At 43.0% G+C, this 27,594-nt stretch overlaps 1 protein-coding gene across 2 annotated transcripts in view; it reads left to right on the forward strand.

Moving 5' to 3' along the window:
* Nucleotides 1-378: 378 nt before the first annotated feature.
* CNKSR3 (CNKSR family member 3) overlaps nt 379-27,594 on the forward strand; it is a gene marked incomplete at its 3' end in the record, with an annotated part of 61,947 nt that continues 34,731 nt past the window's right edge. For both annotated transcript variants that reach the window (XM_081997782.1, XM_081997783.1), the window contains exon 1: nt 379-564. In XM_081997782.1, coding sequence (XP_081853908.1) covers nt 513-564 — 52 coding nt within the window. In that variant the 5' untranslated portion in view covers nt 379-512. The remainder of the gene's footprint in view (nt 565-27,594) is intronic.

Below are 27,594 nucleotides of genomic sequence, written 5' to 3' on the forward strand. Positions count from 1 at the left end.
CTCAGCTACCTCACTACTTCAGAGCGTCCTCTCGGGGCGGATTTATACCCAACGAGGTCAAAGCTGGCTTATAGACAGCAACGACACCGAAGCGTGAGGTGAAGTATCAGGTTATTTCATGGTTTCGGGACTCTGCAGGAAGAATCTGAAAGGTAAAAAGGGTTTTAAAAGCATTTTCTCCAGACGCCTTCCCGGGAGAAGCCGCAGAGGGACCCCAGGATGTTTCTCCTCAGCACTTTTCCAAGCACAGGACCGGGTCGGGCGGAGCCGTTACGGCCGGTTCCGCCCCTGCAGCGGCCGCTGCAGGGGCGGAACCGGCCGTAACGGCTCCGCCCGACCCGGTCCGGCGGTGGACAACACCTGGGGGCGGAGCGGCAGCGGGGCGGGCCCGGCGGGAGGAGCCAGGCCCGGGGAGGCGCTGCCGGGATGGGAGTTTGAGAAGGGGAGAGTCAGAGTCCGGAGGAGCGCGGTTGAGGTCTCCTGCTGGGCCGTTGGTCGGGGTTGAGCTCGCCATGGAGCCGGTGACCAGGTGGAGCCCGAAGCAAGTGGTGGACTGGACTAAGGGTAAGAAGGTGTCGGCCCGGCCCGCAGCTGGCCGGGTTTATACTGCGGGGAACTTCCCGGTGTCCGAGCTCAGGGGTGACTCGCTGCGGCTTCTCCTCCCGGAGCCACACTCCCCGGCGGGGCGGCCGCATGGCCGGCGGAGCGAGCGGATCCGCCGCCGGGCGCCTTTCCCAGCGCTGCGGCGGGGCCGGCCCCGGCCGTGTGGCCGCCCCGCCGGTTGAGCCCCGGGTCTCCCCCGGCGCGTTGCTTGTGAGTCGGCAGCTTCCCGCTCCCTCCCGACTTGCCTCCTTACCTGTTGGTGCACTTGTGCGTACTGGGCGTTGTGGGGTTGGTTGTTTGGTTTTTTTTTTTTGGGCGCGGGGAAGCGGGGAGGTGAACGTGACACCGGGCTGTGTGGGGTGACTTGGGGTGCCGGTGTTTGAAGTGGGGTCTCCCCAGGGCTCGACCCCCTTCTTCTGTGGTCGTGCTGGCCGGTCTGCTTGCACAGAGGTAGTGACTGTTCTCGTTCAGACACACGTAAGAAGTTAAAATCCAGCTTTTCAAGCAAAAGCCGCTCACCAGTCCAAAAAAATACTTCAAGTTAAGCAAAAACTTTATAAACGAGCTCAAGTGAGCAACAACTCTTAATTCTGTTTAACGGCGATGGGATTAAAACGCTGGACTCCCGCTCGGAGGGTTGAATAGCGGCCCCTTCGTCCGTCTGTCCGTCCGTCCCTCCCACCTCTCATCTGTGGTGCGTGAATTTGTTTCTCTCCCGCCTGTCAAAACCGCCCGCTCCCCTTCGAAGTTTCTTCGCGGCGTTGCCGTCGCCGGACGGCCGCAGCGGGCCTTTGGGAAGCCTCGCCCCTGCCGCCGGCCCCGGGAGGCTCTTTGGGGTGGGAGGGAGAAGGTGGGGGGATGCTTCCCCTCCCCCTACCCCCTGCCCCGCGTGGGACACCCGGTGGTGGGTGCCCCGCTCCTGCCGTGGGGCACCCCCTGCAGCCTTCGGGGTTTTTCTTCGAAGGCAGGTTGGAACCGCGGTTTTGTTAGACCGGGCTGGTCGCTTGCCGTGGCCGATGGGGATGTCGCTGTCGCAGTTCCTGGGACATGCAGGGCGTAAGTCAGAAGGGAAATAGCTACGAATTAGGTGAGGGATTTACGATTTAGGAACTGCTGTTTTTTTCTCGGGCTGCATTTTAGCGTGATCATCTTTTGTTACAGAAAGTAATTTCACAGGCTTTGCTGGAGTTGAAGTTGGTGTGAAGTTAGGAACGCTTTCAGAGGTGACGGTTTCCCTGGATCAGCAGCGGCATTGACTTGCAGCAGCCATTACTCCTCTGTCTCAGGACCGTAGTGCCGATTAGACTGCGTGCCTGTGGCCGGCACTTGGCAGTAGCTGGGCTCAAGACGGAGGCAGATTTGGAAAGCAGGCTCATGTGTCCCCGCAGCGTGAGATGGAGCCTCCCAGCCCTCCTGAGCGGCAACGTGTGCCTGAAGGGGCCGGTGCCAGGGAGGGGCCGTCCGAGCAGCCTTTGTGAGAAGAGCAGTCCAGGCAAACGGCGCTGTGAAGTTATGCGTTAACATAAAAATAACTTCCACAGAAAGATTTTTTTTTTTTTCTCCCGATTGGTATTGGTTTAAACAGGGGTGCATTGTTCCAATGAAATAAGCCTTTTGCTTTGGCATGTGGAATATTTATATAATGCTTTTCTTTCATTGTGTTTTTTCTCTTGGGTACTGAGAGTTTGTTACCTTGCCAAATTAAAGACTAAACCTGCTAATCATTTTAAAAGGCTTTATTCTACTTAATCATGCTTGGCTTCCTTTCTTGCATAATTTATTTTACTCGCAAGTTCCTTGAACAGGTAACTCTTCAGCTGGACCCTCAATTAGTGTTATGCAGAATAATTTGAGGGCTGGCTGTAGTTGGGAGGTGGATCTTCTGACTAATGCAAGCACGTGTCCTTTGAAATGCAAAGGAATAAATTAAAGACTGCTGGTGACTTTTGTTTCAGCTGTTGTTTTTCAGTTTCTAGGTAAGCTTTTGACCTCTTTGGTCACAGCATCATTTTATGTCACTCCCTGTGACAAGACTGTAATAAAGAAATGAGATGTGGAAAATTTTTCTTTATGGTTACACTTTTATCTCAGCACATTAAAACTGACACTTTAATAGCTAGCTAACAGCCTTATTAGCACAACATTTCATAGTTTATTTTTAATCTGAAATGGTTATTTACTGTGTAGTTCACCACCACTGGATTTTATGTTTGACTGAAGGCCAATATTCTGTTTTTTACCTTATGAATATTGTATTTAATTATCAAGGTTAGTTTTATAAAACAAGTGATTGGAGGGGGGTTTGTGCCATTTGTTTTCCTACACGTGCCATGATCTTCACTGAACTGGTCAAGTTCTGGAAGAAAGTATTTGGCTAGTGATATCCGCTGCCTGTAGTCAGTGCTGTGATGCCATGGAGATGTATTCTAGAAGAATGACATAAATAACTGTGTTGGGAGATGCCAGCTCTCAGTGGAGAGATTGGTTTTGCAGATAACGATGTGTGCCTATCGTACAACGATGAAAAAAAAACCTTGGAAAAATGTAGACAGTAGTGGAAATAAGTGGTCTGATTGTAAAAATATTTGGAAGAAAAAAAAGGGTTCCTGGAGAAAAACTCAGTTTTACATTCAACATTAAAATGGACAAAATCAAACACCTATAAATGGATTTTTTTTAATAACTTTTCAAAACCAAAAGAAGGATGGAAACTTCCCCTATTCCATCAAACAAACCCTAAAAAGCAGAGTCCAAAAGTAAGCTGTACAACTACTGCTGGACAGCTAGCTTATTTGCTGTTGGTGATTGCGCCTTTTTTTTTTTTTCCTTGAAAGTGTCTTTTGAACGAACTTTTTTTTAACAAGGTAACTCTTACCCTGAGGAGTTTGGTTCTGTGATTTTGAGCTGTTCACACCTGGGTAAATACTGTAAATAGCATTTATCTAGAATTTAAAATAGAACCTATCAAGAATTAGTAAGCTGAACATGAATATTTTCAGATTTTTGTAGTCGAGATTTAAAACAAAAAGTGCTCTGTTCATTGTTACCAACAACGGCTGATACAAAACACAGTCGCTTGTCTCCTCTTGCTAATTCAGACTAGAATGCTGCTATTTTTTTGTGAACAAGGGTGTTTTTTCTGGCAGAGCGTGTTGTACTGACAGTAGCAGGCTATGTAGCTACTAAAAGTGGGTCTAGTTAAACTGAAGCTGCTGGGGAAGAGTTGTGCTTTTATTCGCTAGCAATTTTCTGTGTAGGTGAAGCATTTCTCAGGCTTTGACCAAGGATGTGATAACTTTTTTAGCTACAGCATGAGTGTTTGAAAACTATCTGATATTTTTATAAGCACCTCGACTTCTGTCTGGAAGAAGTGATGTTGTAGTCATAGGTTTCTCTTACAGTGTGACACAAATTCATATACTATTTGGGGCCCATATTCAGCAATGAAAAGGTACTTTGGGTAAGATGCTGTATTGACTTCACTTGTGGCTGGATTGACATGGAGTTTGTGCTCTTTGATATAGCCTGCACTGTTTTCCTGCCTATACTGTGAAGATGTTAGGGGTGGGGCGTTGGTTTGTTTTTGGTTTTTTTTTGAGTTCATCCTTGTTGGGGTATAATCTAACCTCTGGATGGTGTTGCGGTTGTCTTGCTCCTGTGCAGGTTAAGATGCTTGTGGGCTCAAAGTCCTTACCTCTTTCTCAGAGTACTGCTTGTGTGCCTGCAAGACTGAATTCCCCCAGAGCTCCTGAGGAGGGATTCCTGGAGTTATTCGGGTTATTGTGGGACAGGCATATGGCTGTGGAAGCTGTAGCGCCTCTGCAGTGCTAACTGCTTCTATTTGTTTGGTTGTGGGCATGCAGTATTTCTGGGATATCCTGGGTGTGGAAACCTGCAAGAACCTGTTTAGGGTTCCACAGGGCTATGCACATGGAGAAATCTCCAGCACAAAAGTGGCTTAATTTTACTGGCGTAGCAACAATTTGAAGGAAACAGAATGATCTGATCATGTGGAGAAACTTTCTCTGCTCCCAGAAGCTCCTGGCTACTGAAAACACCACAGCTAAGGTCATTCCTCGGAAGACGTGAGGAGAAGGAAAGCTGCACGTGGGATAGAGCTTCCTGTGAGAAATGTCACTCACTTATTAGAGAATATCGCCGTGTCTCCTCTTTTGTTTGCTGTAGCCTGATCTGTCTCTTCCCCCTGCCCCCAGGCCTCACATACTTATGTGAGTTGTGACTTCAAGCCAAATTTTACACGGTAAGGAGTTTGACGTGCTTGTGGCTAGATGCCTCTCTTGTTCTTGTGAGGCTCCATTACAGCTTGGCCTTTGTCGCTGTAGCCTCAGCTAGCTGGGGATCATGCATCTGCTTTGGTCTCTTCATTGCACTCTAGGCTGGTTATTCCCTTCCTCAGTAGTTCATGGGTATCACTTATTCCTACACCTGTTAAATCATTAAATACTCTGATTTCCATTCCTGGTAAAGCTTTTGGGCAGCTATATTAATTTATAGGTATGGCTGGGAGAAATATGCTAATTTATTAATAGTTAGCAATTAATTGTGGGGGCCTGGTGTTCTTTTTTTAGAGCCATCTTGCTTACCCAGGGAGATTTCAGCAAGGTCAGTCATGTTAACTGTGTGTGCTGGAAGCTGCAAACCATAGCTGAATTTTAGAAACAATTAGGGGTAATGCATAGCACTGAAGTTTTTTTTTAAGCCTTCTGTTTCTTTTTAAGTGCTTTCAGGTGAATGCTGTTGTGTTCAATAGATTTGGGAAAATCTAGCATGAATAAACCCCCTTTTAGTAAAGAAGAGTAGAGAGCTGCCCATAACTGGGGCTGCAGAAGAGCTCTCTGTTTACTTTACTTATTTGTAAAGAATATTTGTTAAATAGCTCAGAAAATGACACTGAATGAACACTCTTTTCAGAGCTTAGCCAAAATTCTGAATATAGCTGACCCATAATGTTTTATTAGCAAAAGGTGAATATACTAAGTAAATCTATATTTATTTGTGGGTTAAAACAGAGTAAAAGATTGCACAACCAGTTTGTACTATCGCAGTCTTAAAATTATTCATTCATTGCTGCTAAGATCAGTGAATGTATATGAAAAAAAATAAACCAGAGGAGTTGGCCTCTGTGTTCATGTATTTCGATCATATTTTCATGTTGTTTTTGCTGTGTTGCACTCTCTTGACCTGATTATGACTTCAGTGATTTCTTTTTATTTTTTATTATTTTTTCCCTGATCTTTTCATGTTCAATCAGCTCTATTTATTTGCCACTAAGTTGCTGTTTCGGTCTATGCTTACCAAACATCAGGAAGTCTACAAGTTGAATGCTGTCAGCATAATGTCTTGGAAAGCAACATTTTAAATGCTAAAATCATAACAGGCATTAGTTGAAAGTTGACTGTAACCTTTGTAGAGGAATGTGTGAAACTGACAATGTATTTTAGGATACAAGGTAGTAGGCGGTACAAGGTATATTTATGTAGCTGGTATATAAACATAGTTAGTGGTGTTAAGAGCCAAGATGCTGGCTCAGTATTAAACAACTAGAGATGTAAGGTGGTATACTTACTAAGAGAAATGTCTTCTAACTGCTCAGTAGAAGGTGCAGAGATTGGCCAGTGGGTTGGTTGCTTTTTTTCCTTCTTTCTTTAAAGCTTTTCCTTGAGTGACAGGAGGTCTTTTATCTGTTGTTGGAGACTTTTGTAGGAAAAACCTCATTTTTTTTATGAAGTCTGTGTGTGTCAGATTTTCATAATTCTCGTTATGTGCTCATTCCTTGCACTTCTGCCTGGGACCTGATGTTTTCAGCATGTAAATCCTCTTGGCCAAGGATCATGCCTCTCTCTGTATACTGTCTAGCACAAGATGAAGACAAAATACAGGGCACTGGATAAAATGCATGTTGAAATTTGTCATGATGTGCTGGTTTTGGCTGGGATAGTTACTTTTCTTCATAGTAGCTAGTATGGAACTATGTTTTGGATTTGTGCTGGAAATAGTGTTGATAATATAGTGATGTTTTAGTCATTGCTGAGCAGTGCTTAGACGAGGTCAAGGCCTTTTCTCACATCACCCCACCAGTGAGTAGGCTGGGGGTGCACAAGAAACTGGCAGGGGATGCAGCTGGGACAGCTAACCCAGGCTGGCTAAGGGGATATTCCATACCATATGACATCATGCTCAGTATATAAAGCTGGGGGAAGAAGAAGAAAGCAGGAGATGTTCAGAGTGATGGCATTTGTCGTCTTAAGTAACTGATTGAGCCCTGCTTTCCTGGACATGGCTGAACACCTGCCTGCCGATGGGAAGTGGTGAATGAATTCCTTGTTTTGCTTTGCTTGTGTGTGTGGCTTTTGCTTTACCTATTAAACGGTCTTTATCTCAACCCATGAGTTTTGTCACTTTTACCCTTCCCATTCTCTCCCCCATCCTGCCATGAGGGGAGTGAGCGAGCGGCTGTGCGGGGCTCAGTTGCTGGCTGGGGTTAAACCATGATACATGATGTTTTATTTGCTTAAGTAAAAGAGCCTGACAAAAGGCTGTTATCCAACAGATGCTACTAGATGAGCTGCAGTTATGAGTGATGCGTGCATACAGCCTGTCAGCAAGTATTCAAAAGTATGTGGGGTTTTTTTGGGTGGTGTTCATTCTTTCCTTTTGATTTATTAAATCTACACTTCTGGATTGCCTGGCTCAAGTCATGGTCTAACAGATGAGCTCCTTCCAGGCACATCAAACAGATGATGACTAGTAACAGTTAGGCATTGCAGAAAAGGTGGTCTGACTGCTTGGTTTTCAGTTTGCTGCATTGTTTTAGGACAAGATTTTCACTTGCAGGGAAGCTTCACACAGAAGGTGTGTGAATGCTTCACTTAATGCATAAGTCCAAACAGTGCCTCTGCAAATTAAGTGCAAAAAGTTGATTACCATTGCATTTTTTCCATGAAAGTGATGATATTGGTCTTAATGTATACCTCACATTTTCCTAACTCTGTGTTGCAGAGTTAGGTCTTGCCTCCAGAGACATTCGGTGTTTCTGCAGTGTCTCCTCGCCCTATCCTCCACGAACCCCAAATACGTATGTTGTGTCGAAAGGAGGAGGTAGTGAGGTACTTCTGTTTTCAAGGCTAACTTGGGGAGAGGAAAAGAAGGGTGAACAGCAGTTACTGGAGCTGGGGCCTCTGTAGCAACCTTTCACATATTTTCAGGACCCAGCTTCTTGTGGTCGCGGGATTGCTCACAGATTTTAGTGTGTTTGTCCACAGGGCTGCAGTAAGACCTAGGAAACTCAAAAATGCTGTATGACACTGGATCCCTTTCTGATGTTATGCAGAGTATATAGTCCTTTTGTCACTTGGGCTCTTGTTACCAGAGTGAGATGACTTCTGAGTCTGAGGCTGTCATTCAGATCCTGGGCCACGCTTCCATTGCATGAGGAGATTGCCTGCATGTTTCTGTATGCCTGCCCCCGTCTTTTCAGAGTACAAAAAATAACATTTCACAGCTTGGAGGATCTGCAGGAGGTATACAGAATCAGCCTGATCTGTTTTACTGTTGTTAAACATTCATTACCTATTCAAATAGATATTTATGATATTAACAAGTATAACTAATTTTTGGCAAATGTCATACATGCTGGACAAAACCAAGCATGTGTTTGATTTGGTGAGATCGAATCACTGACCTCTAACTTTGGTCTACAGACATGCATTCAGTATCTGGCCGAATTACGTTATAATATTGCATCAGGACTGAGTTAATGTAGTCTTGTACATGCTTCTCTGATACCCTTTTACATGAAGATAGTTCTTTGTCACTGTAATGACAAAATCTCTTTAGTTTTTTTGGACTTTCTTATAACTAGGAGTTGGGTGTAGGTAAGCAAAGCGTCTGGTGTGCTGTTGCAATCAAAGCTTTGTGGCATAAATGTGATCCTATCTTGCTCCTTGATCAAAGGAAAGAACTCCATTTAAAACTTAATTGGTGCTCATCAAGGGCTAAGGCCTCTGCTAAAGCAAGTGTTGGTACACGCTTCTAGGCTAATGATCCTGATGTCTCTGTCTTGTGTGTGCAAAATGAATGTTGCTTAGGTTGCCATACTTTTATCATTAATATCTTTCTTTATCTCAGAGTCTTGTATTGCTGGAGTGAAGTTTGCTGGGTGAATGCTTTGTGAAAGTCCCTGCAATATGCCCATTTTGTTATTAAAGAAAAGAGATCTTGTCTGATACAGATGTTTTCCTAGCCAGAACAGAAGGGAAGACCTCAAGGTATTGCCGCCTCTGGATATATATTGAGTCTAGTGTGCCAGTGAGGCAGGCTGGTTAAGGGGCTTCTGTTGGGCTTTCTAGCTTTTGTAGCTTGTAGAAGACTTTTATCTAATAAGAGGGGATTTCTGCCTTCTGTTGTGATGCTATTGCTATTGCCAGTTTCAAAGATGCTTTGTTCTGAGCTGCAGGTCTTGGCAGTACTTTTTTTTCCTCCTGAACTAGCATTGTAAAAGAGCTGTGTCCTTGCTGTGATGGCCAAAAGGCAACCCTTTGGTGACAGGCGGATGTGTAAATAGAAGAATAAAAATCTACCAGCCTGGTTCATCGGGACAGCAATATCATAACTTCAGTGCCTTGAAAATTTTAATTTTGAGTTGGCTGCTATCCCACTGCTGCAGGAGGCAGCATGCTGTACCTGAGCAGGTATCGTAGCACTGCGCTGCTGAGAAGATGTGTGCTTGGCTATGGGGGTGGGGAAGGGAACAAATAAGGGATGGAGGCTTGCACACCCCCACCTCGGTAGGACTTCCCCTGAGGAAGGAGGGCTATAAGAACAAGTTCAGACATGCCTGAAGAATGTGGGCTGAAAAACATGCGCAGGGACCGGGCAATGGAGCTGTGCCTGGGGAGTACTGTAGAGGTAAAGTGGGAACCTAGTGAAATGCAGATCCCTGCTCTGACATGAGTGGTGGTTTTTTTTTGCTTTTCTTTTTCCCCCTGAATAGTTCTAGTGGTGATGTGTATTCACTGCTTCACTCACCCATCCTTCACAAGGTGCAGGATTTTTGCTGTTTGTGTTCTGTTAGCTTCACCAAACAGAATTTAAAAAGGATTGTGGTAAAACACAAAACTTAGTACTTGTTGGCATTCCTAATGGAAGCCGTAATGGAAACTTTGGAAGAAAGAGGAGACAAAAGATAAATATGCTATAAATTCTGTGTGCTCTTTTCTTTAAAATTTGTAGTATTCCATGTAGTATTTGGACTTAAGTTGTATTCACCAGAGGATGTAGTATTACACTCCTTGTGCAAACATAACAGCATTGTAGTTATTTTTTGTTTTTAAAAACAATGCTTCATCTTTTCTCTAACTATACATATTTCACACTATTTCAACCAATAACACTACATAAGTAAATCCATATGTGCTCGAAACAAGAACTTGGAAATCAAACCTGACAATAACCTTTTTATTTCTTGCTGGGTTTGGTTGTATCTCACAATAACATGTGGTAGACATCACTGCATCAAAAAAAAAGTTAAGAACACTGCCCTCAGTTATGATTAAGATTTAATGGTAATTTTGGAGAAACATGTAATATTGGCATTTGACTGAGAATGAGATTTGTTGCTTATTTGGGAAGGTAGATGTGGGTTTGATGAAGCAGTGCTGAAGCTGGAGCATTAAAATGGACTGAGATGGACATTGTGCTTCTGTAGCAGGTAGTCACTGGCAGTGGGGGCTCTCAGTAGTGGGGGATCTACTTTTATGGTTGCTTTTACAATAGTTTCATGCTGCTTAAATGTTCTGTACTTTATTAGAGTATGTGTACCAGACTGATGCTGGCTGGTAGGATTCTGTCTAGCTGTAGTACTTTTATTCAGATTTTAGAAGTATCAAGAGAAGATGAATGGAGTAAAGCCTTGAGAAATGAAGTCTCTGGGAGCTGATGAAGAGTCCACTTTGTGCCTTGTGCAATTCTTATCTTGATTTAACCTTAACACATTGTAATTGCAGTGTCCCTGGTGCTTCACAGTCTTTATTCTTTCAGCACCTCTCTCAGTAGGAATTTGCTGTTATTTTCATTTTAAAGATAGGGAGTTAACATTGTGAGGAATTTGGGGTCTGCCTATGTTACATAGTGCAGGTCCAACTAACCTGAAGTAGGTTATCTATGGAGTAGAAACAGCATTAGCATGATTGTCTTGGCTGTTTTCATCCCTTAATGCAGTTACATTGCTTATAAACTGAAACAGATGCTTGAGCTACTTCAGCTGTCCATTTATGGCTCTGCATTGTGGAGCATGTGGGCAAAGACAGTGATTTGCCTCTGGTCGTACAGTGGGTAGCATTCAAACTGGGATTAAGGCATGGTTAATTTAGGTGTCTATACTCCTGTTATAGTCATTGGAGCCTAGAGTGGCTCAGCAGACCTTTTGCTTGGTGTTTGTTTCAGGGTGAGGTGAACCATGCTTTGGGCTCTATCGAGTACTGAGTAGGTCTCCATTGAGTATCCTGGGAGTTTAAGCATGTCAGTCTCCAACTGGGTCCATCCCATGAGGTCTGCAGCAGAGGGAGGAAACTTGCAGGCCCTGTCTCAGTGTTGTAGTTACTGGATCCTTCTTTCTCCGTAGGGCACCTGAGAACTGCTGGGGTGCAGGAAGTCACAACAACAAATGAGGGGGCATGCTCATTTTTAAATGAGGTGTATGCTTGCTCAAAACATAGAGCATGGCTGCATTTAGGGTTGTTAGAATACTACTAGTCAGTAGGCATCTGGTATACAAAAGAGTTGTTGAATGAAATGAGTGTCATCTGTATGTGGGAGAGCTGTAATTGTATCTCGTGCTATTCAGCATCTGATGAAAAATTTGGTGTGTTTTAACACAGAGTTCCTAAAATACTGCATGTGAGAGTAATAACAGATGCAAGTGTGATAATAACTGACCTCTTCTGTCCTTTCTACTTTGTCTAGCTCCAGTGCAGTGTCTTTAATTGGTGGACTACCTTGTAAAACTGTGTAGGAAGATGAGCAGCACCATATGTTATTGCATGAAAAGGCAGCATCTAACAATTGTAATTGAATTAGTGGTAGCTGATACTTTTTTGATCTTTGTGGTATAATTAGAAACACTTGGAGCAGCCTTCTGGGGCTACTTTGTATTCTTTTTACAGCCGGAACCCTCCTATCTTATGCTGCTAGCCATGATGGGAAACCAGTTGGAAAATGATGTTTTCCATTGAGTTGCTGGAACCAAACCTTTGGTGTGAAGTAGCTAGTCTTGAATATTTTGGGTAGCTGTCTAATATTTTGTCTTGGACCACATCACAGTGCCTAGGTTCCAAGCCAGTGGGCATCTTTGGTGTACAAAATTATCTCTTGAAACAAGTCAATTGACAATTGGACACTGGGATGTGGCCACAGTACCACTAGCAACACTGTATGTCAGCTTTTAGCGTAGTAAGATTAGTAGTGGTTTCTCAGGGTCGCATATTTGGAGATGAATTCCAGCTCTCTACTAGGAGAGTCAGTTCCATGCTAGGCATGCCTGGAGACTTTTGTTGAGCTGTCATTCACAAAGTACTCATTTCCCACATTGTCAGCTTCTATGTATGCTCACAGGTTTTGTTCAAATTAATGTGGCTTGGTTGCTGCAGAATAGTGAATGGACTCTGTGGTTTCTAACCCATGTATAATTGAGCATAATGCATGTAATCTTATTGACCAATATCATCCTCAGTTTTCCAAGGATTGAAAGCGTGTTGAAATGGTAGTTGGAAACGTAGTTAATTATCTCTTGTGGCGTTACTGAAATATATTTTGCTCTTTAATATTCCCCCCTGTCATTGGGTGCTGTTAAAAAAATCTGTTAACTTTTGAAAATTAGTTTTCTATTAAGACTTGAACTGCTTTCATTCTGCCTGCAGCATCACCCTAGCAGCTTTGTTAATCGTATATGTGAGGGCCCTCCCTAGAGACGCTTCTGGCACCTAGGAATCATGCACTCCCTGGAAGCTGCACCAATAAATTTGTATTCTATAACATCTTTCCAAAAAAAAACCAAGCCCACAACCAACCAAACACCCCGCCCCCAAAACACAACAACAAACCAAACAAAAACCAGTTTAGCTGAAATGCTGTGAGAAAGAAGCAGGTAGCCATCAATTGAATTGACTGATTTACCTACAAATACCTGATGGTGCTTCACTGTGCCTTAAAAGTACCAGTAAGACTTGTCTGAAGCTTCAGCAGAGGGTCAGAAATACCTTGTCACCACCCTGCTAAGAGAGTGGAATATCTGCTCATGTTCTTGCCCTCTTCATAATCAGAAAAAATATTGTATCAGGATGTCAGATGGAGTGGCTGAGACAGATACAGGGCTTTTTCCTGCCCTCCTCTGCTCCACTTCACATCTGGGAAGGAGGTGGGGTTGCTGGTCAGGTTGGTGGTGTGTTGGACTTGTGTATGATTCAGAGCAAGCCCTCAGTCAGCTTTGTCACTGTTGATCTTAAATGCCTTTGGCTTTCTTACAGTTGGGGTGTTGCACTTGAACTCTGGTGAGGTCTCTACTATTTTGGGAACTAGCATCATCATTGCATACCTAACTAGGGCTGTAAAATGATGTGGAATAATGAAAATGTGTCAGGCAGCTAATTGTTTGAAGCAATTGCTTTAGATTTTTAAAGCAATTATAAAAATATGGGGAAGCTGAGAGATTTGATGATGGACTGCTCAATTGATAAATCTTGCTTTTTGACACAGCCTGTTCAAAGGAAGCTGAGATTGCTTCGGCAATATGCTTTAAAATGTCTATTGTATTGGGTGCCTCAAGGCAGGTCTCCTCTGTCACAGGGACAATGTTGTCAGCATGTTTTGCTGCTGCAAATTTATTTTGTGGGGTTTTTTTTCCTTTTTCCTTTTTTTTTTGTCTGGCGAAGTGTGCTAACTGTCTTTTCTTCCCCACCCTCCCTTATTACTTCAAATGTATGCTGGCTGCTTTTGGTCTCAGATCTTCGTGGCTTTCTCCTGGCCTTCCTCTGCCCATCTTCCTTCACCCATTGTTGGGAACCCAATAGCTACTTTAACTCCTTTAAGTTTTCGAATCCTTTTCACATTGCTGTGAAGCTCTCCTCAAAGCTGTTGGCTGTGATGGCATCAACCTTCCCAGCCCTTTGCAGGTGAAGAGTGATGGCTAGCGCAGTGAAATGGTCAGCTGTCCAACAGGGTAGACCATCATTCCTCATCTTACGTTCCTCTCTCTGTTTTAAACTCCTTTTGGACGGGGTTGGATTTTTTGTTCTTGGGTCTTGAGGCTCCTTGTGTGTCCTGGCTCATGGAAGGGACTCTGTGCTATACAGAATAATGCAAACACTAACTTAAGAAGCTAACATTCCTGATGTAAATGTTGTGGGGATTTTTAACATGGAGTAATGTATGCATCCAAGTAATGACAGTGTCTCCTAGGAGAATCCAGTAGTGACTCCTGGGGATCTGTCCATGATGGAAAGAGGTATGCACTGTCAGCATTTTTTTGCTAATGCCACTCAGCTTGGTATGACATATTAATGTGATTAGCATGTGTTGATGGCTGGTGATTCTCATGTGCCTATACTTACGCTTCCTTGTTGACTGTGAGATTGTAAGGTGCTAGTCATAAATGTTTTGTAACAGTGTAGGAGGTTGTCATCTAAAGGGCTGGCTATCTGGCAACTACATCAGCTGTTGCCTTGCAGCAAACTGCTCCCTGACAGGCTCATGGGTGTAACAGTAATCATGGTGTTCACAAGGGTGCATACACAAAGGAGAGGCAGATGTGAGTAATGGACCTTGCTGCAATCAGCCAAAACAGTTCCACATGGTGTGAGAATGTAGCCAAACCAAATTAAAGGGATCACCCCATTTCTTCTTGGGATCCAAGAGGCGGGCAGTTTTGCAATGTTACCTCTTGTTTCCACTGTGGGAACAGGCATCAGAGTGTTAATTAACAGAGTTCAAGAAAAGGAGCTCTTGTGACTAATGAACTACTCCTTCAACCACAAAAACCTTGAAACTTTTAAATGGCAGGCTCTTAATTGCATGTTGGAGATGAAGGCCCTAGGGCAGGGGGTTGTTGCACCGTATTAACCACATAAAGTTATCAGGCACACAGGCTTCATGCGTAGAGATACAAACAGGTAGAGTGTACTGTTACTGCTTTTAGAAAATGAAATGACTTCAGGCTTGACCTGTGGAAGGGTAGTATCTATTTTTAGGGTCAACAAAGGCCTTTTTTTTTGTACCTGCTAAGGAGTATAAAAATTACTCTTGCTGGAAGGATGATGACCAAGTTTCCCTGTGGAAGGGGCCTAACCTATTAAAATTGACAAGCTGTGGAGGCAGCCACCTTAGGAAGTATGCTTCAAAGGGGACAGTGCTTTTGTTTGCCTGTAGTCAGTGTGTAATTACTGTGATTAATATTGCCTGTGATTGAATTATGTGCTTATGCTTGCTTCCATTTTATTCCCTTGGAAGAGCAGTTATCCATGCTGTTGTGATGAAGTTGTTAGCAACATTAAACCTGATGGACAGAGGCTTGGTGATGATATGTATGGCCTGATGGAAGTCCAGCTCTGGATAAGGTGGGCAGAAGTTTTGATATTTGTCTCCGAGTGGAATGAGTTGGTGGTTTAAGTGGAGTTATTGCTTTGCCAGGGACTTTTGCTATGCAGTTGTCTCTAAAGGCTTCCCTTGCTGGAGGTATTGGTGTGGAGATGGAGAGTGTGGCTGGGTGGGGGTCTGGCCTGTACCAGAGCTCACCAAGCTTGGCCAATTTTCCCCCTCTAGGAAGAGGGTTTGAGCTGCTGCTGTCAGCTCTGGTCTGCAAGTAAGTGCATGTTCTTGTTTTCTGTGGCTCTCATTCCAGCATCTTTCACCAGGATTACTGTGTGTGTGTGAGAAGGGAAACAGGAGTTGAAATTTAGTGTCTGCAGAGCAAGAGGGTGATGACAGTTTTATATCTATTAGAATTAGAAATGTTGGGGGTGAAACAAATGTCTGTCTTACTTCAGGTGAGCAGGATGGGATGTCCTAAGAGAGTAACTTGGGGACTTCTATGTTACCCTGTTTATTATATCCCCATAATGCTCTTCTGTGGATTGCTTGCGTTTGAGATACTGCTAGTTCTGTCAATTTGAAATAAACACTAAGATAGAAAAATAACATTAAAAATTTGTGTGTTTACTGGAGCTAAAGCAGTGTGACTGTTTAAAGGTCAGTTAAATTGTCTCTGGGTGAATTCCTCAAATGGAAATTTTCAATAGTAATTTCTCCTCATCTTTCCTCTTGTGCCTGTATTTCCCTTTACTTCCAGTACTTTCTTGTTACATTGTTGTCTTTCCCAGCTGGTATTTTGTCACATTGGTCTTACTTATGTAAATGCTACTTATTAATTAACTACTTACGTAGTTGCCCAGACACTTTGCATGATATTTGAAAATCTTGGCAGTCAGCTGAACTCCCTAGTGACTGGAAAAAGGGAAACATAGCACCCACTTTTAAAAAGGGTAGCAAGGAGGACCCTGGGAACTACTGACCTGTCAGCCTCACCTCTGTGCCTGGGAAGATCATGGGACAGATCTTCCTTGAAGCTATGCTAAGGCACATGGTGCAAGGGGGGTGATTCAAGACAGCCAGCATGGCTTCACCAAGGGCAAATCCTGCCTGACCAACCTAGTGGCCTCCTATGATGGAGTGATGACATCAGTGGACAAGGGAAGAGCTACTGATGTCATCTATCTGGACTCCTTTAAGGCCTTTGATGTGGTCCCCCCCCCCAACATCCTTCTCTCTAAATTGGAGAGATATGGATTTTATGGGTGGACTGTTGGGTGGATGAGGAATTGGTTGGATGGTCACATCTAGAGGGTATTGGTCAACAGCCCAATGACCAGTTAACGACCTGCTACACCACCTGGACACCCACAAGTCTATTGGTCCGGATGGGATCCACCCAAGAGTACTGAGGGAGCTGGTGGAGAAGCTTGCCAAGCAACTCTCCATCATTTATCAGTAGTCCTGGTTAACAGGGGAGGTCGCAGATGACTGCAGGCTTGCTAATGTGATGCCCATCTACAAGAAGGGCTGGAAGTAGGATCTTGGGAACTACAGACCTGTCAGCCAGATCTTGGTATCGGGGAAGATTATAGAGAGGTTCATCTAGGAGGGCTCTCACAGGGCATGTGTAGGACAACCAAGGGATCAGGCCCAGCCAGCATGGGTTCATGAAAGGTACGTCCTGCTTGACCAACCTGACCTTCTATGACCAGGTGACCTGCCTAGTGGATGAGGGAAAGGCTGTGGACATTGTCTACCTGGACTTTAGTAAAGCCTTTGACACCGTCTCTCACAGCATTCTCTTGGAGAAGCCAGTGGCTTGTGGCTTAGACAAGTGTATGTTTTGCTGGGTAAAGAACTGGCTGGATAGCTGAGCTCAGAGAGTTGTGGTGAACAGAGATAAATCCAGTTGGCAGATGGTCACAAGTGGTGTTCCCCAGGGCTCAGTTTGGAGCCTGTCTTGTTCAATATGTTTATCAATGATCTGGATGAGGGGATTGAGTGCTCCCTCAGCAAGTCTGATGACACCAAGCTGAGTGGTGCAGCTGACACACCTGAGGGAGGGGATGCCATCCAGAGGGACCTGGACAAGCTCAAGGAATGGGCCCACGTGAACCTCATGAGGTTCAACAAGGCCAAGTGCAGGGTCCTGCACATGGGTCAGGGCAACCCTGGTATCAATACAGGCTGGGGGATGAAGGGATTGAGAGCAGCCCTGCTGAGAAGGACTTGGGGCCACTGGTGGATGAAAAGCTGGACATGAGCTGGCAATGTGCACTCACAGCCCAGAAGGGCAGCTGTATCCTGGGCCGCATCAACAGCAGTGTGGCCAGGAGGTGATTCTGCCCCTCTACTCTGCGCTGGTGAGACCCAACCTGCAGTGCTGCATCCAGCTCTGGAGCCCTCAGCACAGGAAAGACATGGACTTGTTGAAGCGAGTCCAGAGGAGGGCCACCAAAATGATCAGAGGGCTGGAACACCTCTCCTGTGAGGACAGGCTGAGGGAACTGGGCTTGTTCAGCCTGGAGAACAGAAGGCTCCAGGGAGACCTTCTTGCATCCTTCCAGTACTTAAAGGGGGCTTAGAAGAAAGATGTGGACAGACTTTTGAGCAGGGCCTATTGCGATAGGACAAGACGTAATTATTTTCAACTAAAAGAGGGAAAATTTTGACTAGATCTAAGGAAGAAATTTTTGACCATGAGGGTAGTGAAACACTGGCACAGGGTGCCCAGAGAGGTGGTACATACCCCGTCCCTGGTGACATTCCAGGTCAGGTTGGATGGGGCTCTGAGCAACCTGATCTAGTTGAAGATGTCCCTGCTCATTGCAGGGGGGAGGGTTGGACTAGATGACCTTTAAAGGTCCCTTCCAACCCAAACTGTTCTATGATTCTACTTGGGTAGCAATAGCCTTGCTGTCTCCTGACTGTTTTATAACAGTTTTCAGAGGATTTTGGACTTTTTTCCTCAGTAAAGAAGATGCTTATTGAAGTGACAAAGAGCAGAAAATATTTTGATGAATGACATTAGTCCTTGGGTGGGGAGCCCTCATTCTTTTCCAGCTAATGTGTAAACAGAAGACATGAGTGCCTGGTATCCTCTGGGGTGACAGTCTGGAAATAAGTTGGTAATTCACAGCTTTCTGCTTATGTATCTCCATTTCTTGTGCAGAGGGCACTGCTGGAGTTGGTGGGTTTTCTGTAAGTTTTGGTACAGAGCACATGAGGATGGTGCAATCCTCTTGGTAGCAGTCTTGGTTTGGGAATGTGAAGCCAGGTCTGCATAAAAAGAGAGTATCTGTGTGAGATGCTGTTTCTTTGCCATTTCAATAGTGTCTAAAAATCACTAATGCCTTTAGTTTAGAGAAGAAACCCTCCTTTCCATACCTTTCCCCATCCTGTAACTTCCTCCACTGTTCCCCACCCTCTGTAAGACTTAATGATTAACTTGGCTGTAAATAAGGTCATTACAGTGCATGTAAGTGATGAACAAAAATGAACAGTGATCAAACAGGCTTCCATAAATCACTCTCTTAAAGGTCCATCGCCACACAGTTAACACATAGGAGTATTCTCAGGGATTGAAGAGGATTAAACTGGTTGCATGTTCTCTCTCCCCCTTACAAAGTAGCGCATAGAAGTATTACTTCTGAATTTTTATTTCCGAATACATCCTTGGGCACAGTGAGCAATTTCTCATGATTTGGAAGTTTGATAATTTGATCAGTACCTGAAGATTGCTACACAGTACTAACCACGCAGCAGATCAGCTTGCAGCAGTCCACGCTGTGGAAATAAGCTCTAGCTTGAAGATGGTATTTGATCTCCTTAGGTAGCTTGGAAATAAGGCTCAGTAATACTTGAGATAAAGTAGGCATCCGGGAGAGAGGCTGCTCTGTCAGCTTTGAGTTGGTGAAAACAAACAAATAACTATTTGAATAAAACTTATTATATTTCTGCAACAAATGTAGTATCTCTTTATTAGTGGGCAAACTGCTTCTTCTAAGTTCCCATGCCTTTCAGTTTTGTACATTCTATACCTGCCAGGTGACACTTCTACAAAAATGATGCAACTTTTAAAGATGGGAAAGGGAGAGGGTAAGAGAAAAAATTTTTACACTTTTAAAGGAGTTTTCTAACCTTTTACATGTCTTGAATTAATGACTCTAGGAAGTCCATTCTGTCATTAAGGTAATAATAACTCCTTTTGAAGATCTGGAGAAGAGGAGAGCATATCACATTTCAGTCTGGCTCTGGTAAGTTTTATGTTGAAGACAAAAAAAGTCTTTGTTAGACTAAAGTGGCTAGGCTTCTTCCAAATCTGTATTTGAAGGACCAACAAAGCTTTGAGAATTTTACAGTGCTCATGGAATATAACTTGGTGGTTCTTTCTACCCCATTCTTCTCTTCAAGTATAAAGTTTAGTCACAGAGCTACATAAGGCACTCAGTTTCACACGAAACCTTCCATTTATGACTTCTCATTATTTCTACACTTTGTACAGATTTGCAAAAAACACTGAAGTTTGTAATAGCTGAGCACCAACAGGATGCTTGATTTTTTTTAAAAACAATGTTATTTAAAGGTAACTAGAGGAGCAGTAAATAGAAGAAAAATAAGAAATGAATGTCTAGGTGTCACTAGAAAAAGAAATTGGGAGGGGAGCATATTGGAGTTAAACAGATGCAACAATGATTGCACCCACTGTTTTTAGGACAGTGTTTGCATCGCTTTGTTTCTAGCCTGTTTTTCACCTATTTCAGAGACTTCTGGATCAAGTTCATTCTTTGTGATCAGCTACTTTGTTAAGAACAAGTACCCTCTTTCCTCCCCTGCTCTTGCATTTTCTTTGGCATGTCTTTATAACCCAGGCTAGGTACATTACACTGAAGAGTTTTGCCTCTGATTTTATTGTTAATAGGCATCTCATGTCATTAGTGTCCAACTAAATAGCCATATCCTTGTGATTATATACTTGGGGTAGCTAAAGCAGGGTCTGTGTTCAGGAAACTGCAATACACTCTGAACCATCAATGTAAGTGTACAAGAAGTATCTGTAGTGTTTGTTTGTTTTATAAAAAGAGCAACCAAGGAGAGTGAGGAAGAGCAACTGCATTTGATGTAAAGCAGGAACACAAACCTATCATAGTGATGCAAAAGTTAATAGGTGACATTTTGATCACAGCAGCAGAACTGTAGGTTATTTTTGGTGCTTAAAGTAATGTTACAGGTTCAGGATCAGGGCCTCATTGTAAAAGATTGCATGAGCTCTCATGCATACACACACGTACGCACGTAGTGTGATCCCCAAGGACTAAATTGTGTCAGACATTAAGAATGCAAACCATTTACGGGATTTTCATCCCTTCATGCATCTGTGTTGCAAATACAAAACTCAAAGCCTTAAGGGGAGACTATCCACCTGATACTCTTTTGGAAGAAGTCTGCTAAATGGTTGGCTTATCGCTTTCACAATTGTTAGTTATTTAGCCTTATTTAAAATCCAATTCAGAGAATCTTCCCCTTTGGTTCATGTGCAGCTGTAGACATGGATGATCTGAAGTTTGATATAACTGAAGTTGGGAGTAGTAATCTTTGAGATGAGGGAGAAATATGGTGCTTACAACATGGATCAGTCACTGGGTTAATAGACATTTTCTGTGTGGGTGGCTTGTCAGCTTTTAGGACGTATCTGCCTGTTCTTTCCTCTTGCAAGGGTTGATCTTCTCTAACAGTTCCTGTCCTTTCAGCTGTTGGATTTGTACTTAACTGAGGCATGGGAGTGGTGATTTTTTTTTCAATTGATAATTGATTTGTTTTATATGAAAGCCAACCCTAATTAAAAAGTTAATGTAAAAAAAAATTGCTAAAACAAGCTTTGAAAGTAACATTGTTCTTTTTAGAAATAGTGGCATAGAAAAAAACAATATAAAGGAAAATTGACTTTACATAAGAAATCAGTGATGCCGTGTAGACAAAGAGAATTGTTAAATGCATGAAAATAATGAACTGAAGCATTGCTTTGAAGTGTCAGTAGGCAAAAAGTGATATAGGCAGAAATACAGGTGGCTGTGTTTTACTGAGGTTATCTCTCTGTGAAGCAGAAACACTTCCTCATTCAGACAGCTTTGAATTTTTGACATCTTGAAGTTTCATTTTGTGATGATGCTGATGTAAACTGCTTGTTACTGTGAATGCATTAACATTATAATTGAAATTACAAGACTTTGAGAGGAAAACTGGAGCAAGGAGATATCTTGAAGGATGGGGTGAAACCTACTAAAGGACATACTCCTCAGTAAGATGTGAAATGTTGCTTCACTTTAAGCAATATTATACAAAGTGACTGATGGTAACATCTGGGTCCCAGAAGACCAGTCTGACCAGCAACCTGGGACACTGATGTGACACAGTATAGCCACTTTTGAACACTTAAGCAGTAAATGCACTTGGTGTGTCTTGAATGTCTTGTATCTGGGGAGATGGCGAGAACAGCATCGTGCAGGAGGGTCTTTATTGTTGTTCTGTCAAGTACTGAGAGTGCAGAAACCTTCTCCGTCTACATCCCATCTTCTCCTCACCCCTCCTTTCCTCCCTGACAAAAATACTCTAGAGAAGCAAATAGGATTGTCAGCTATACTTCGTAGGATGATGTATTAATGTGCTAGCTGTGCAACCGTCCATCCTACACTGCACCGTACTCCTCACCGTTCCCTACGTTTTGTGGCATTTGCTGCCTCTTGTCCAACATCCCTTCAGTCATTAAAGTGCCTTTTTACATTCATTAAGTCTATGGCACTGAATACAGTCCTGTAACATCTATCTGGTTTCTTCTATATGGCACCTGTATAGGGTATTTCCCAAAACCTCTGCCTTGCATGGTGTCATTTGCTGCCAGGCTGTATGCTAGTGTCTCAGGGATGGTATATGTTGGTCCACAACACAGAGCTTGTTCAGCTTGTTATTTGCAGTGTTTCTCTCAGGTGCACTGCCCTGCAGAAGATGCTTAGACACAGCCGGAGCACCTGATGGGCCCCCTCATCACCTCTAGTTGGCTCTCTGTCACCACTTTTGCTATGGATAGGACCTGGAAGGTTTTCTGGCAAGTGGTGGGGGTGATAGTATGGTACAGGTGAGATCAGGGATGTTGGAGGAGTGGGATGGACAATGGGAAGAATGAGATTAGAGAGGTGGTCTTCAGCCATACAACATGACTTACAGACTGTGTCCTAATTCTGTAACTTCCACAGCTTCCAGAGTTTTTGCCTCTGGGAACTTAAATGACTTCATATTTCTCCTATGCGTTAAGCTACAGTATGTATTTCACTAGGATGATAAAATGAAATTAAATTATTTCCATTAAAAAAAAAAATGTGGGTAGCTCTACAGTTAGCATTGAGACTATTTTAGGTTCAGTGCTATTATACTTCTGTAAGCAAAATGGTACAGTGTGTTAAAGGCTTGTTTTGAGTAAAAGTTCTCCTGTAAAAAGTGTGTGTTAAAATAGTGGTAGAAAAAAGAAACCACCCAACAAATTCAGCAGGGTTGTGTGAGTTGGAAAATTCTGGGAGATGTATTTCTCTGCGGTGACATTGATTTAGTCAAAACATCTGTATCTGTTAGTAGCAGAAATAAGATTTCTTCTCTTTGGAGCTGATAATGGGTGTGAGGAAACACCCCGCCCTGTGAGGTCTGCAGCCGGTCCAGCGAGGAGCAGCGTGGGGGGCCTCACGTGGTACAAGTCGGGTCCCTGACAGATGAGCTCTGCGGGGTGTAGTTGTGCCGCTTTCTGCTGTTTATCCCCCACCTCCCTGCAACTTTCTGCCCTCATCCTCTGCAGTAATTCCACAGCAAAGATGGCAGATCATGTTCTGTCTTCCTACATCTTTTCCCAATTTACAGCCCATTCTACTAGGTGAAGCTGCTGCTGATACAGAGCTTATAAAGGTCCTGTTGCAGTGGTTGAGGCACAGGCATTTGTGCAGCTTGCCTTCTCCTGTTGTTTATGTTAAGTGGCTGTGACAAACCTGTCTCTGGTGGTGTGAGGGAGCTTTACCTCAATTTTGGATAAAAGTGAGTTGGTTGGCAGTAACAAACTGCATTTCGATGCCATCTGGGATCCAGTGAAGTCAATGTTCTGAGGTGATGGTGTCCTTTTGTCTCTGGCCTCCTTACTGAGAGAGTGAGTCAGGGTGGTAGACTAACCTGAAGATGAAATGGCAATTGGTCTCCTACCTCAGTTCTTGTTGCCACCTAGCTGCAGAAGAGACGAATGCTGTCATATGGTCATGGGTGGTTTGTTTGAGTCATCCCATATGCTCTGTACAGGAGAGGACACATGGTGAAGTGACTGATGCCCCACAAAGCCTAACACTGTATGGAGGGAGGGACAAAGGTCTTGTCTGTAGATTCTTCTCAACTGCAGCTTTGAGTGGCCAGATACCACTCTGCTTTCATTCCTGCCAAAACCCTACTGTGCCTAGGCAAAGCTGTTATTTACATCAATGGAATGAACAATTAATTTTTCAGTGTGAGAGAAAAACAGACCTGCCTTGACTATAGAACTTGCAAATTCCTGTTTGAGTATAATCTAAAATGTATTGGCCAGCATGTCTTAAAGTGTACTTATTATGAAGAAAAAGCCTTAGTGGGGTGAGAATAAAAGAATACTGGAATCATCTGGTTTTCTCCACTTCTGATTTTACCACTTACTTTTGTTTCCTGCTGGAGAAAGATATAGTGGTTCTCTGAGCCCATCTGCATTGGGAAACAACTTCTGAGCATTTAAGAGGAGTGAGATTTTTCAAGCCCAGAGTGGAACAGAGTCCTCACATTTAAACTTTGGTGAAAGTTTGCTTGTCAGAGTTTTGACGCAGTATGAGAAGACGATGCTTTATGTCACTAATAGCCTGTAGGACATGTTGATTTATCCTCATGTATGTGGAACAGTTCTACGCTCATTGCTTGAGCGGAATTAATGAAGCCACTCTATGCTGGTGTAATAAAGTACCTAACTTCTGTTAATGTCCTGTTTAAGCAACGCCTTTTGATTAGTCATGCACATCAGTTGAAAGCAACAAAAGATGACAGAAGAGAATTTTCTAGGGTGTAGGAAGGAGCTAGCAGTGTTTTTATGCCTTTTAAATCCTGTTGCATTTATCTCTCACTATAGCCATCTAGTAGTCTTTCTTGCCTCCCCTAGTGCATGCATGTGACTTTAAAAGTCATATTGAGTGATTATTCTTTTACCATGCTAAAAGCTCTGTATTTGCCGACACTGTCAGTCATGTCTTCACCAGCAAAATGATTTTATTAGGTTGTGGCAAACACTAAGGTATGTTCACTGGCCATGATGGCTGTCAAAAGAGTTTGAATGAATTAGTTCAAGAACAATCTTTTTTCAGTAACAATTAAATGTGATTTTTTCTGCCATTGCAGTAGTTTACTACCACATGCAGTGCCAAGCTCTGCGGGTTTAAAATAATTTTTTGAGTGGGATAAATTGATTGCTAGATACAGTGGTAAAAACTTAGGGTGAAAAAGAGTAACTAGATCTGGGTCCTATTTGCTGGAAGTGCTTCTGTGTCAGTGGAGAGCCATTTTAAACCCATTTAATTGCAGCTATTTTAAATGCATCCAACAGACAAATGGGCACACCTTTGCACGTATTAGTATATTGGACAAAGAGATGTTTTCTTGTTTCGGTTTGGAGTTTATAGTAGTTCTCAGCTGCTACTTGAGCAATAAATGCTGATTAAATAGAAGTGTCTCATTACAGCTACAATATACTGCCATTTTATCTGGTTTGTGTTGCCTTGCTCATGCTGTGGTAAGTTCAGCAGATGAATGAGAGTTGCAACTTACCACAGTTAGTATATTGTTTTTACTGTGAAGTCAGGGAGGATGTTGTCAGGAGTGTCCCTGAAGACATCTTGTGGTATTGGCTAGGAAGCTATTTGGGCTTGTCTGCCCGGGGCAGGTGTGTTCTCTATTTTAACGTGTCTAACATGCATTTGCTGAATGTTGGCTTTTGTTGCATGTTTTGTTGAAAGTTAGAGTGCCAGGTCTATCTGCAGAGAATGTATGGATGTCCTCTGCTTCCATCTCACCTATCTCGTTTGTCAAACAGAATCTGTTAAAGCATGGAAAGATTGCTTTTGCCAAGTGTAGCTGGTCAGCGACTGATGTAGTTGATTCTTAAGAGAAAACCGAAGCATGATTGTTGTATTGCGTGAAGCTACTTCACATGAAACTTGATCCTTGATGCAGACAGAGAATGTAACCTAAAGTCATGAGGAAAAAATGATGTGCATCAGTTTTCCTTTTTTTTTTTTCCCATCCTTCATCTTTCTCTGGTCAGCAGTCCCGCCTGGGTCTGAGTGGTAAGCCCTTGAATGGGGATGTGTGTGTTTCATCTCTTCACTTTTCCTTCTGAGTAAGTTGAAATTTCAGCCCTAGAAGCTAAATGATACTTAATGGCATAATATTCAGAGTGGAGTCAGTCGTGTCCTCTCAGGGAAGTGGGTGACGTTGGTGACTGATGGCAGCAAAGCCCCGCTAGGCTACGGCCTAGTACGTGCAGCAGGGCCCACAGGCTGTGTGCAGATGTCCAGTCCAGCTCTGCTGGTGAAAAACATGACTGCATGTGTATTCTGGCCCACCTGCCTTCAAATTGGTGGGAATGTAATACAGTAGACTTTTCTTTTTGATATCCTCTGCCTCTTCCTGTCTGGAGGGGATACCCTGTCAAACTGAGAAAGACTTTAATTTCTGTCTCTGGTTGTGGCGTAGTGATTTGTTTTTCAGTGTAGTAGAGTATGATATGATTGGCCTGTGTCTTCATGCTTGTATCTCTTTTCTAAAGAGACATTTTTCTGGTTAAACCCGTATTTCATTATGCTGTGTATTTTTTTCTTTTTTCCTTTTAAAAAAACATGGCCTGCCAGCACAATTGAATTTTAAAGTTCTATAGTATTACATTTTAATTTTGCCCTTAATTTGAGGCCTTAAAGCTATGTCATAATAAGAACTCCCCTATGGAAAATAATAGAAATAGGTTTCTCCTCTCCCACCCAATTTTCTTCACAAGTTCCCTGGAAAAGAGCCATTAAAAAGAAAGAAAACTAAACTTTGAGTTTTAGTTGAGATGCTTTTGGAGTTAAGTACAATAATTTAAGTTTTCCTTTATTACAAAATTGCTTTTATCTCAGTTTACTGTATGCTGTCATCTACTCATGTCAAATATATTTTTGCAGTCCTGATGGAAGTTCACTCCTTGTCAGCTGAAGGTACAATTTCTAAATTAATCCATTCCTACAATTTCCCACTCACTGTTAATATCTCAAGCGGGATTGCAACCCACAGGAGCAGCTGCGTGATTCACTGTGGTCTATTTCCTAGTATTACTAGGGTCTATTTTTGCTGTGGTGTTTTTTTTTACCAGTCTGGAAAAGCTTTGGTTTTATTTGTGGCTTAAATTGATATCACAATTTAGTATTATGCATTTAACCCTTTCTGTTCTTTTCCTTGCCTTCCCCCCCCCCTTTTTATTTCTCTAAAGATTTTTTGCATTTTTGGGAAAACCTTGTGCTGCTATTACAGTAAATACTAACACAGATAGTAGCTTTCACTAGTGAAGAGATAACGATTTTCTTAAGTCTTAGGGTAAAAGTAGTTAAAAGGAAGCTGCCATTTACATTTGTATGCTGTATATGGCACAGCTATGGAAGTCCTGTGTCCTGTGCTGTCTAGCACAGTGTCCCATACTGAATGTTTGCCAAAAAGAGATGCTTCAAAGAAGATTGTAGGAAAGATGACATATTGTGTGTTTCCTTCTGTAGGCTTCCTCAAGCCTTCAACGATTTCTCTTTTGAGTCTTTCAGTCAGACGTGACTTCTGTGGCATTTTCTTTCATGAACCTGTTCACCTTCTCAGGATCCCATATGGATGTTGATCATTCACTGCATACTACTGTATGAAGAATCACTCTTTATTGCTTGTTTGGCCCTGTTACTTGCTAGCTTCATTTGCTTTCCCTAATTCTTGTATTGGAAGAGATGATGTATCATCAGTTCTTTTTCTGTTTTTCTGTTCCACTTCTAGTTTTGTAGGCCTTTATCATATCCTTCTCCTCCCTACAATTTTTCTTTAAAGACTCCAGTCTTACCACACATCTGCTTAGTTTCCTGAAAATATTTTGTGATGGAAGTTTGAGTGAGTTATACTGGTGTTTGTATAGAGAGGTGTTGCTTTGCAAACCTGCTTGAGTTCTTGGAAGGATTCAGCAAGCGTGCGGACAAAAGCTACTTTGACTCCATAATGTACTTTGTGATTTACCCTGTGAAGTGCTGAAGCTTATAGTTGTCCTCAACTTATGCAGTCTGGAACATG

Source organism: Phaethon aethereus (genome assembly GCF_964289735.1).
Source record: "Phaethon aethereus genome assembly, chromosome: 3".
Classification (NCBI taxonomy): Eukaryota; Metazoa; Chordata; class Aves; order Phaethontiformes; family Phaethontidae; genus Phaethon; species Phaethon aethereus.